The following is a 12791-nucleotide window of genomic DNA, read 5'->3' as shown; positions in this document are numbered from 1 at the left end:
TGTCTGATCCACTACAAATGCTTTTCAGAGCTGGTTCAGTCCATAAAAGAGCAGGTGATCTTGAGCAGGTGAGTGGAGCCACATCCTCAGAGATGTGGGCAGAAGAAGGGATACAAGCACCCCGAGTGCCTAGTATTTCCTAGGCATTCATTAGGGGTAATGTGTACTTTTCAGTTCAGATCCCCGTAAGAGAAAGCTTCCCGGGTTCCTTGAAAAATGAGAAAGTCTATACGTGTTGCTGGGCTGGGCTGGGCGGGGCTGGGGAGGCCAGTGCCAAACGCTGTCCCAAGGTTCTGGGGCCTTAACTGTTCTCAGCTGGGAAGGAATGCCGAGAATGACCAGCAGACAGGAGGGCCAAGCTCAGTCACCTCTGAGAACTGAGAGAGAAAAGGAATTTTCAAAGGAGCTACTGGGCACAGAACCGCAAACCAGGACCTCCCTGGCTTCGCTCTGCTACACTCTCCTTCATGCCCTGCCTTCCAAAGACTGCCCCACTAGTTATCCGGTTAGATAAAAACTGGTTAAATGTTCCTTCTCACTTTCAGATTGACCACTCTAAACTCAAATCTCAAAGGTCCCTCTTCCCTTCTTCCCACACAACCCAAAGGATTTGTAGTCTAGGAAACCAAAGAATTGTTTCATCAATAAATCAATTTATTTAAAAGAATATGTTACAATTAATTACACTAAGTGACATTACCAAACAATTTTAGAGTGGTTAGCTCTAGAACAAGGAATGAAAGAAACACTGTTAGCCATTATATGTCTGTGTATTTTCTTTTCACATTTCTTAAATCACAAATAAAAAATACAAGATACTGCAGTGAAAATACAATTAGAGTTTCTCTCAAATAAATTAAAAGTATGCATGGCCTGGGAAAAACTGAAGCCCAGCTCACCAGCTGAATAGGGGCATGAAATAAAACTGGTGTCCAAGTTTAGCAGTTGGCCAAGTACCCCCAGCCCACGTCACTCCCCTGTTTAGGTCTGTCCCTCCCCAAGCCCTAAGCTTCCCCCACACCCTAGATTATTGCTGAGGAGTGAGCTGCTGCCATCCTGCAGTGAACGAGGCCTGGCAGGATGCAGCAGGAGGGGAGGGCTACAGAAGCACCCCCCTGCCTGTGTTCTGCCACTCCCTCTCCGAGTGCTCAGCCACTCAGCCCCCATCAGAGGAAGCCAGTGTGGTCCAGCGGGGCTGGAGAAGGAGCAGCAGTGTGCTGAGGTCTACTGCTGAGCCAGTGCAGCCGGACAGCGCGATGTGGACAGGGAGACTTCAGGTCAACTAGCATACGGTTCCCTTTAAGAAAACTGCCTCCGAGTAGCTCGGCTTATAAGTTGGCAAATTCTGAGATGAGAGAGAAAGGTGCCACCTCCTGTCAGTGCCCTATTTTGCTGTTCCAAGCATAGGGTTTGGAGCTTCAAAAGGGGATAACCCAAAGCTACTGGCCCAGGTAACTAGAGAACTAACTGGGCCAGGCATGAGGATGCTGGAATATTTATCTAATTCCTCCCTGAGGGCTCTGTCCAGGCCTAGGAGCTGCCCAAGCACACACTTATCTGTACCTGTGCTAAGCTTAGGCCTAGGGCAAGGGGAGGGCAGAGAAATGGAGAATAGAATGAAAATATACTGAGCAGAGCGCTCAAAGCGTGGCCCAAGGGAACCTTTCCACAGGGACAGGTTTCTCAGGGCCTACATTTTCTGCTGCTCCATAAAAAGCTCTGAGCTTTTGCCCCAGAGGACAGAAGGCCAGTATGGAGGGAACAACAGCCAGAGGCCAGGAAGACCTTGTGGTTCTGCTGGGGTGAAGCTGGGGGACGGGGAGCCCCATTTCCCAGAGACAAACTGCAAAAGAAGACTGGGTAGACACCTCCCTGGGCAGAAGCCAGGACCAAGAGAAAGCAGGAATTAGAGAAAGGAAGTGCAGGGGAGGAGGGGAAAGTAGAGTCACACCTGACACTGTTTCATGCAAAGAAGGGCTCGGCTCGATCCTGTGGACCTCCATAGCCACAGCGACCTCTGCCTCCATTACTGGAGGCCTGGAGTACGTGAAGGACAAGATGCCACCCTTTAGGGTCTCCCTCCTTCCCATCTGCTTGCTGCAGCTGGGTGCTTTGTCTTGGGATACCCCTAAGTACAGGCTGTCCCCCAACAGATTCTGCCAGCAGGCTAACTACCTATGAGGCCCTTCACCCAGACTCCAAAGAACCAAGTGAATGCTAGTCAGAAAGGGAGCGTGCACCATCTGCCCACTCTCAGGGGCCTCCAAATCTCTGGGCGGCCTGTGTGCGGGAGGTCAGCATTTGGGCTGCGCACAGACTCACGGGTGTGTTCATCCCTCTCCCTCTAGCGGAAAGAGGGGTGCACTGCTGCTATTTTTACAGTTTAAACAAAGCTGGTGCCAAAAGCCTCTGTATCTGTAGCATCTGGAAATAAACATATCTTCTTTTTAGGGTCCTTTGGCTCATTATTAAATTCATTTAAGCCAAAAGGAGTCAATCCTGTACTAAAGCCTTCAAACCATGAGTACCCTCGGCAACTTTAAAGATTAACATTCTTATGTTTTATATGCTGATTCCACTTGGGTTTGGAGAAGGGTCCCCAGGGCAAGTGGCTGCCAGGATAACAGGGTGACAGTTATAAAAAAGAGAAATTCCAAATCACCCCACACTGCTCAGTGGAGCCGACTACAACCAATTCTGATTGATTTCCTGGCACACAAAGCAGACCATGCCATCCTGTGGAGGTTTTTATTTCAAAGGTGAAGAGGGGAAAAAAGAAGGTTCAAAGATGTGTTTCAGTTGTATCTGAGCCTGACTTCGTGCTTCTTACTCAATCGTATAGAGCTCAGGATACAGTACAGAGCCGGGAATGTGACTCTACTTATCAGACCTGGCTTTAGCTGCAAAATCAGATGAGGAACTTGGAGGGACAAAAAGGTTTTCCTTCCAAGGTGGAAGTAAAAGGTGGAGATCCAACCCAAATCTACCATAATCCCACGCCTTCCTGGGTTCTTAGCTGGTTTAGGCAGGCCATGGTTTGATTAGACCACAGTCCCCTTCCGACTTTCCCTTAAGGCCCTGAAGACACTGTCAGATCCCTCCCCAATGCTCTGCGGAAGGAAGTCACAGGGAGTTAACAGTTCTGGGGGTTCTCGGCAGGAATGGAGCAGGTAAGACCTGTCACACAGTACCCCTTCCTCCCTTTCCCTCTGTAAGTCCCACCTTCATGCCTAAGGTGTCTGTGTGACCTCTGGTCATGGATACTCTCCCTGCGGAACAGGCAGGGAGCTGGAAAATGACTACCGGGAGGTGCTTCGGGTTCCTGTGGCATTGGTGTCCTGAGCCCATGCTCAACTTGGCTCTGGGCCAGTTAAGGGAAAGCACATGAGGTGCCCTAGAGAAGCAGGAAGGAGATGCACAGTGGGCTAGAAAGCCATGAATGGGAGCGTGGGCCAGGAACACTGCCCTGGAATCACATCACACCAAGTCTACAGACGCTCCTGCAGATCTGCAGCCTTGCTGTCCCAGAAACACACCTCCTTCTCCTCCCCAGCACCTTCTTGGAAGACAGACACTCTATGCTCCTTGCTCCTCAGACTCTATGGCAACCCATGAGCCAGAAACTGCACTCGATACAAAAAAGGGGGGGGGGGGGGAAACCCAAGCAGGTTGTAAACTTTTCGAGTCCTTCATGAGGAGAGGTATTTTCCCTGTAATTTTTTTTTTCCTTTTAAAAGTTTGTTTCAAAATAAAGAGAGCAAGAGAGAGGTCATGAATTCTAGTGAAAGGTGTGTAAAAACACAAGCTAAAAAAGGTACTGCCATCAATATGAAATTTAAAAAGAAATATATATATGTATATACGTGCAGTTAATTTGTGTATATATAATTTTTTACATACATACATATATATGTCTGAACAGTGCAAATGGATGAAGTTCATAGTTCCAGTTTTAAAAATATAGTACAAGGAGAGTCTGTCGATATGAGGCCCAGGAGAAAGGACAGACACCTTTGGCGAGTTGGCTGGGCTTACTTCTTTTCCTGTCTTAACTCAGTGGACTTCTGGTACTGACCATCTATTGTTCTCTACCAGCTCAATTCCAGATACATGAAATTCAGAGGGCGTTATTAAGAATATTTAGATCAGGGCTTTTGAATATAATGACTTTTTTCCTTTTCTCTTCTTTTGTGTTAATGGTTACTCTGTCTGACATGGGAGACAAGAAGGATAAGAGGAAGAGGACGAAGGGAAGGGGAAAAGGGAAGGCTAGGTGGCCACATCCCTCTGCTGTGACCTTGCCATCTGGAAAATGTTCTGAAAGGAAAAAAAGAAAAGAGTCACTGGGAAGCTACATCTCCTCCAATCTCGAGACAATCCCCAACAGAAACTGAAACGGTGTACGGCTGGGTGATTCAATCTTTTTGGCCTCTTCCCCTAATACATCTCCCATCTAGAATCACAGACTTTTAGAACTAAAAGGTCCTATTTTATAGAAGAGGGAAACTCAGATCTAAGGAGGTTACTCAAAATTATAGAAAAAGAAAGCTAGGAGAAAACCTAGATATGAGTCCCAGAATCTAATGTTCTTTTTGCTAATATGAATATAAACTTTCATATTCTGATTTAACCTCCTGATCCTGATTTTGAGTACAGCAGCTAATTTTTAAAAAAATATTTATTTTTTTAGTTGTAGTTGGACACAATACCTTTATTCCATTCATTTAGTTTTATGTGGTGCTGAGGATCAAACCCAGTGCCCCTCGCGTGCTAGGCGAGCTCTACCGCTGAGCCATAATCTCAGCCCCGCAGCAGCTGATTTTTAAGTTTGTTTTCGTATTTCAGTTTTTTGGGTTTTTTTGGTGATGGTGTGAGGCTCGAAACCCAGAGCTTTGCATATGTAAGGCAAGTGCTCTACCATTGAGCTGCATCTCCAGCCCCTACCTAATTATTCAGAATATTCTAAATTCTGCTCTAGCACTGACACCTACAGATGGCAGTAGCAAAAACTTCCCCCTGCATACACATTCTTTGTTAATTTAGAGACTATCATGACTCATCGAGTCAGACAGCTAAATCTGAGGACAGCTGCCCTTCTGGGTCAGGGAGAACATGGAGGGTGATTTGATTCAAAATAAAACGAAACAGGAAGAAGAGAGTCCATGAAGTCATGAGAGATGGAAGAGCCTGTAGCCACCGTCCACCCTCTAGACAAGGGAAGAAGCCGGGCCTTTTTCACAGCCCATTCACCATCCAGAAGCCAGCCTTGCTGGAAGAATGTCCTGGCACACATGAGATAACCAGGCTCTAACTAATATTCCTAGAAAGACAGAAATGGAGGTGAGGGTCCCAAGTATTTGGCCATGGGCCTACAAATTTTAAATACACACACAAAAAATGAAGAAATCAAGGATTTTTCAAAATTACCTCTTTTCTCCACTTGAGCTCGCAGAACACTCTCTCGAAGCATTCATGCATGTAATTGAACTGGGGGGGAAAAAAAACAGTAACACTCACTACTTCTCAGAGCCAGGTCACCCATTCTTCCAAACCCACTCAGTACAGAGAAAACCCTGGCTGACTCCAGGCCTGGCCACCTTCCGTTCTCTAGCTCCCCCTAGTGGTAACTCTGTGAGCCAAGTGGGATGGGAAACTGTTGATCCTGGTGGGCCTAAAGGAAAAAAACAGGCTGAACCAGGGGCTCTAGGATTCAGAAAGGTTTCCATCACAAGAAAACTCTGTGTCTGTCTGTCTCAGTCTCTCCATTTATGTACGCAGCCTGAAGGAAACCTAAAGCCCAATCTCCTTTCCCTAAGTATGCTCCCCATCTCCCACTCACATATGGTGTGAAGATTTTAACCCATCGGGGCTTCTTCTCTGCTCGCGCATATTCAAAACAGAATGCCATGCCTTCTTCATCTGTGTCCCATCGCTGCATCTCCTCCCATTCAAACGCTATGACCTGGTTCTGGACAACCAAGAACGAGAGAGTAAGGCCTACAGTTTGAGTTTGAGAGTGCGGGGAGTGAGGGAAGGGAGTTCTGAGCCGGGAAGCAGAAGAGAAATGAGTGGAGATGGCTGTAGCATTTCAGGGTTCAGACATTGACAAAAGAATAAGGGGGGGGTGCAGCCAGTGAAGTGAAGGGTCAGTGTGGATCTCATCAAATCACCCCAATCAAAACACAGTTCGGATCTCATTTTCCTCACAAAGAAGCACTAGCACAGCACGCGAGCGAGCCCATCTGCAGTGCTGCAGCCCGGTCCATGGGAGACTCACTTCCGGCTGTCCTTCTTCAGTGCAGGCATGCAGCTTAAAGTGCGTGATGCTGATGGCTGTGATAACATGCCCCTTCCTCCTGGAGTCACAGGCACAGTGGGGGAAAATGATCTCATTGTAGCCCTCACAAGTCCTTAGCATGTTGAGGTACTAGGCAGAAAGGAAGGGAAACAGTGTTACCATGACACAGAAGCACAGAGGAGAGTTGCTGAGAAAAGCAAGGGGAACCCAAAGACCTGCCCTGGGTCTCAATCCCTTCCTAGACTGGAAAGAATTCCAGGGCAGCTTTTACCCACTCCCAGCTTCTGCCTCCACACTGCCAATCCTCTTTTCTCTATCTAAAGACATGTAAGTAGGAGACAGAAGAGACACTGTCACCAAGACCTCAGAGCTAGAAAGCACCACCGCACCCTTCAGTGTGACCCTCTCTTTTCCTGAGGGGTGGGATCTAATCTGACCCCATGACTTCCTAACAGTGCAACTCTAGGCAGGTTACTTGAACTCAGGCAAATTCATCCTCGGAGGCTCAGTTTTCTCTTCTAGAAGGTGGGAAACAGTAATAGCACCTATAATGTTACTGCATTCAATATAAAGTATTTAGTATAGTACTTGGTACATAATTATGTATTTAATAAATGATAACTTAAAAAATTTTAAAGCTCTATTATCATTAGTCAACCATTTTCTCTCTCAAGAACACCCTAGAAAATTAAATACTTGGGGGGCTGGGGATGTGGCTCGGTGGTGGAGTGCTTGTCTACCATGTGTGAGGCACTGGGTTCCATCCTCAGCACCACATAAAAATAAACAAAATAAAAAATATTTTAAAAATTAAATACTTGGAAATTATATTTATGGATTCTAGGGACTTAATCCAGGGCCTCATGTATGCTGGGCAAGCATTCTTATCACCGAGCCACACCCCTTGTCCTGGAAATTACTTTTAAAAACTCCAGGAAAAGGGCTGGACATGCAGCTCAGTGGCAGAGCACTTGCCTACCAGGTATGAGGCTCTGGGTTCAATGCCAGCAGAGAAGACAAAGGAGAAAACTCCAGGGGAAAATAAGCCTGTGACTAAAATAGATGAAACATGAGGGGAGAGCTGAAGGCTGCTGAAGCTGGAAATGGGTGCATAAGGGCTGACTGGGCTATTTATTAAACCTAAGTCCAAAATCAGGAAAGGTGAGCTCCTGCCAGGTATGGGGGTGCATACCTGTAATCCTGGCTACCAGGGAGGTGAAAGTAGTAATAGCTTACTGTACTAGTGTATCTGAAAACTTTTTAAAATAAAATGTTAATGGAAAAAGAAGTTCCCTGCAACCAGACCTTCAGCATACAGTCCAAGCCATGACCCCCTCAGAGTTATCAGAAACCCTGACATGCTTAGTAAGCAGCATTTCTGCTCAATGATAGTAAGACTTCTGCAAATGCCAGTGGATATCATGGAGCCTTAAGATTGGCCCTGCTCATCATGAAATTCATTTGGAAAAATGAGAGACCCAGAATAGCCAAAGAAATCCTTAGTGAGAAAAAGTGAAGCAGGAGGTATCACAATACAAGATTTTAAATTTTACTACAGAGCTATAGTAACAAAAACAGTATGGTATTGGCACAAAAATAGCCATGAAGATCAATGGGATGGAACAGTACACACAGAGTTATCTCATATTAGACAAAGGCACCATAAACATACAATGAAGAAAAAATACCCTCTTCAACAAATGGTGCTAGGAAAAATAGAAATCCATATGTGGTAGAATGAAACTAAACCCCTCTCTCTCACACTGCACAAAACTCAACTCAAAGTGGATCAGGATCTAGACATGAGACCAGAGACCCTGCACCTAATAGAAGAAAAAGTAGGCCCAAATCTACATCATGTCAGTTTAGGAACCGACTTTGTTATCAAGTCTCATAAAGTGCTAGAAGTAAAATAAAGAATCAACAAACAGGGACTGGGATTGTGGCTCAGTGGTAGAGAGCTTGCCCAGAATGTGTGAGGAACTGGGTTTGATCTACAGCAACACAAAAAACAAATTAATAAAATAAAGGTCCCTTGACAACTAAAAAAAAAAAAAAAACTTTAAAAAAAGAATCAACAGGGGCTGGGGATGTGGCTCAAGCGGTAGTGCGCTCGCCTGGCATGCGTGCGGCCCGGGTTCGATCCTCAGCACCATGTTCAAACAAAGATGTTGTGTCTGCCGAAAAACTAAAAAATAAATATTAAAATATTAAAAAAAAAAAAGAATCAACAAATGGATGGTATCAAACTAAAAAGCTATTTCACATTAAAGAAAACAATCAAGAATGAGAAAAGCCTACAGAAGAGGAGAAAATCTTTGACATCTGTACCTCAGATACAGCATTAATCTTCAGGACATATAAAGAACTCAAAATATACTAAAATGTATTTAGTATAGTAAGGGACATTTTATAAATGTTCAATATTCAGCAAGACAGGTAAATACATAAATAGGACAGTTATTAATACAGAGATTCAGTATTTAACAGAACACTTTGGGAGAATGAGTCAAGGTTCACTCTGAAGAACTCTCTGTGCTCCTCAACCTACCAAGGGACAAAACTGGTCTAAAATTGAAACAAAGGCTTGAGAGGACTCTTGAGTACCAACTCTTCCTAAGCCCTATAGAGTGATACTGGAGTATCTAAGGTTTCAGAATTACCAGTGTGCTTTATGAAAAAAAGATCCCTAGGTCCTACCCCCAGAAGCTCTGGCTTAGTAGACATGAGGTAGGGTTAAAATCTGCATTTTAAGGGGCTTCCAAAGCGATTTCCATGGAAGTGGGCTGCGGACCACACTTTGAGAAACATTGACTTTCATACATACTGCCTTGTGTGAAATCATTACAAATTGTGCTGAGAAACATTAATAATATAAAAACTCTGTTTAACAATGGTAAACAGGCCACCTCAACATAAGTAAAGCATAACTTATACATGTCTATCATTTGTATGAGCCGAAAAAGAAAGAAGAGAGCATAAGCAAGAGTAAGGAAGGAGGCAGGGAAGGAAAACAGACTTGTACATTATATTTTCAACCAGCCAAATTTGAGATTTATTCTAACTTGGTAATAAGAAGATTAAAAAAAATGTTTTTGATGACACTGGGTATTATAAACCATGGCAAGGATATGAGCTGTGCTTTATATTGAAGGACATGGGGAACATACATAAATCTTATTAACTGACTAAGAATCCTGAAGTATTTTGTCAAGATTCTATTTGATAGCTGACAAACTGAATATTGGCATTTTGTGGGAAAGGAACTAAAACTGAGAATCTTATTGAGTTGCTGCAGATCTCATGGTAATTTAGCAACTAAATGTAATGATTTGGCCTAAGTGCAGTCCTATCAAACCAGGCTAAGTTATTGTAGTTAGTGTACCAGGACCTGAAGGGCATGTCTGAGATGATATTAGCTAGGCTGTCTTTGAACACAGATACTTGAATACATAAAAATTCAAACTTTGGTGAGATTCCCTTCCCAACATACTTACATGTTGGCTAAGTTTCCAACACAACAGAATTCCATAAATGTTTAAGCATATTTTATAGTCCTTGCCTAAAATGACTCATGGGAAAACATCTGTGTATCAACTAAACTCTAGTTCTTAACTGGGTGACTATGAAATTACAAAACTGAGTCTAAAAATGACTTGATAATAGATTTCTGTGCTTTAATTAAATTCAGATTTCCTATATTTTGCTAAAGAACAATCCAAACCTATTTACTTCTCTAGTACCTTGTACTGTGTCTGGTACATACTTGGTGCTCAAGAAGTATTTTTTTGTTGAACATATAAATAGAAGGATAGTGTTTGGAGTCCTGTTTATACAGAGAAACAATACGTATTGTGAAATTACTTTGATTTCTATTATCTTTTTAGGAACAGGAAGACTTTGTTGGCTTTGGCAGAATCAAAGAACTACTGCAGAGGTTTAGGCCTTTTAGTATTTAGCCCTCATCACCAAAAAGATGTAAATGTATTGGTTAGAATGATCTATTAATATATAGAAGAAAATGTCATTATCTTAAAAAAAAAAAAACAGGTGGAAGTTGCATTTTAAAATCCTGTCTCAAACACTGAAAAATTTCCTTCCCCAAAATTCTGCCAAGATTTAATTATATTTAAAAGATTTTTGCATTTTCTATTTCAGCCTCTTGATATGTACAAGAGGTACATATCTTACATTGGTAAGACAGCTCCCCAATCTTTGGTAATTTTCTGGGCCAAAAAGAGACTTATTACTTTCCATCAGATACATGATAAAATAACTATCCTACCTAGATATGAGATTATAGACTAAGGTCAATGGTTGACTTCTTTGTAGTCTTATCCAACTCAATTAATTTAAATAGATGAATATTCCCTCATAAAAAGCATACAGAAGGTACAAAATAATTCAAGTGAGCTATCAGAATCATTGCAAATGCAAGTACTACCCCGTGTGAAATCATGAAAAATAAACGGAAAAATTTCAACTACATGTGAATCTTGCCAAAAGAGAAATTCTAAGATATGAGTGAAAATTTTTGTATGTTTTCTTTACTAATTTTTGACAATTCCCATTCCAGTATTTGTAGCAGATGCAAATTGAAAACTAACTTTAAAACATTTAAGGAACATCTTAAGCAACACTGTCCAACAGAATTTTCTGTGGTAATGAAAATGTTCTATATTTGTGTTTCTAATATGACAGCTACTAGCCACATATAGCTACTTAGCCCTTGAAATGTGGCTACTGCAACCAAAGAACTGAATTTTAAACTTTATTCAAATGAATTTAAATCTAGATTTAAATAGTCACATGAGAAATAGTAGCTGCCAAATCAAACACCACAACTCTAGGATATCAGACAAACCAAAGCACAACTAAGCATAAATGTCCAATCAACTGCAGAAATGCAAGTTGTAAAAACAAATTATTTTCTACTGCTAAATCACAATTAAAAAAACTTGTAATGTTAAAAATCTATTGTGCTCAGTGGCACACACCTGTAATCCCAGCAGTTTGGGAGGCTGAGGCAGAAGGATTTCGAGTTCAAAGCCAGCCTCAGCGACTTAATGATGCCCTAAGTACAATATAAAAAAGGGCTTGGGATGTGGCTCAGTGGTTAAGCACCCATGGGTTCAATCCTGGGTTACAAAACAAAACAAAACAAAAAAAGAAAGTCTAAATGTCATTATTAGAGGCTAGGGATGTGGCTCAAGTGGTAGCGCGCTCGCCTGGCTCGTGGGGCCTGGGTTCGATCCTTAGCACCACATAAAACAAAGATGTTGTGTTTGCCGAAAACTAAAAAAAAAAAAAAAAAAAAAAAAAAAAAAAATTAAAAAATTCTTTTTTTTTTAGAGAGAGAGAGAGAGAGAGAGAGAGAGGAGAGAGAGAGAGAGAGAATCTTTAATATTTATTTTTTAGTTTTCGGCAGACACAACATCTTTGTATGTGGTGCTGAGGATTGAACCCGGGCTGCACGCATGCCAGGCAAGCACGCTACCACTTGAGCCACATCCCCAGCCCTTAAAAAAATTCTTAAAAAAATAAAAATAAATAAATAAAATAAATGTCGTTATTACACAATTTTATCTTCAGCATATCATAATGTTTTGTATATCTCTGTTTTAGCACTTCTTTTATAAAAAATGTTTAGTTATTATTAATAATAAAAATTATATGCCTATATATAGTAATCCAAGCTTTCTGGGTGCTAAATGGAGGAATTACAACTGCCTGCATCAACATCTACATATCCCTTCTTCTTCTTTTTTTTTTTTTTTAATTAAGTCACTTATCAGGCTGCAGGACCTTTCAAAAATGACTGGAACAACAGGTTTAAGAGGTAAAAGGGGACATTTTATAAAAGTATTATGGGGACATTAACTTACCATGACCATTTTCCTTTGTTCATATAGTTTCTGTAATTGGTAAGACTTTTCCTCTGCTTTGATGTAACCTTTCTTCACATCATCGACAGCCTATCACCAAGACAAAGGCAGGGAAGAAGGAAATGTAAAAGTCATTATCAAGTACATTTTTGATCAAAGTAAAGAGATAGATGCAATCTCAGAAAAACCTGTATCCATTTGGATCATCATTACCATCACAGTGAACTGCTACATGGGTATATTTATTGGAATAACTAGTATTTAAAGAGTACCTGGTGGGGGAGGAGCATGGGAGTAGGAAAGATGGTGGAGTGAGACCAAGATACATGTATGATTGCACAAATGGTGAGATCCTACTTGGGGTACAATCAGGGAAGTCAAAAATTGTACTCCATTTGTGTACAAAGAGCATTCTGCTGTCATGTATAACTGATTTAGATAAATAAGTAAGTAAATAAATAAAAAGTACCTGGCATGTGTGTTCAAGGATTGTTCTAGGCATGTAAGGGATTTGATTTCTCTTGTCAAGAGACTTAAATTCTGGCAAATTTATCCATGTGAAAACAATTAGCACTGAAATAATACCACATTAAAAGTAATAATGATAT

At 41.8% G+C, this 12791-nt stretch overlaps 1 protein-coding gene across 3 annotated transcripts in view; it reads right to left on the bottom strand.

The window, feature by feature from the left end:
* Positions 1-633: 633 nt before the first annotated feature.
* SNX27 (sorting nexin 27) overlaps positions 634-12791 on the bottom strand; it is an 81520-nt gene continuing 69362 nt past the window's right edge. Inside the window, exons 8-12 of one of the 3 annotated variants that reach the window (XM_081307103.1) lie at positions 12184-12273; positions 6278-6427; positions 5840-5968; positions 5428-5487; positions 634-5320 (exon numbers count right to left, since the gene is read on the bottom strand). In XM_081307103.1, coding sequence (XP_081163229.1) covers positions 5312-5320; positions 5428-5487; positions 5840-5968; positions 6278-6427; positions 12184-12273 — 438 coding nt within the window. In that variant the 3' untranslated portion in view covers positions 634-5311. The remainder of the gene's footprint in view (positions 5321-5427; positions 5488-5839; positions 5969-6277; positions 6428-12183; positions 12274-12791) is intronic. The other 2 variants (XM_081307102.1, XM_081307104.1) reach the window with 2 other exon arrangements.

This window comes from Spermophilus citellus (genome assembly GCF_964194105.1).
Source record: "Spermophilus citellus genome assembly, chromosome: 9".
Classification (NCBI taxonomy): Eukaryota; Metazoa; Chordata; class Mammalia; order Rodentia; family Sciuridae; genus Spermophilus; species Spermophilus citellus.
The sequence above is the reverse complement of the archived record's forward strand: the minus strand, read 5'-3'. Positions and strand labels throughout refer to the sequence as shown.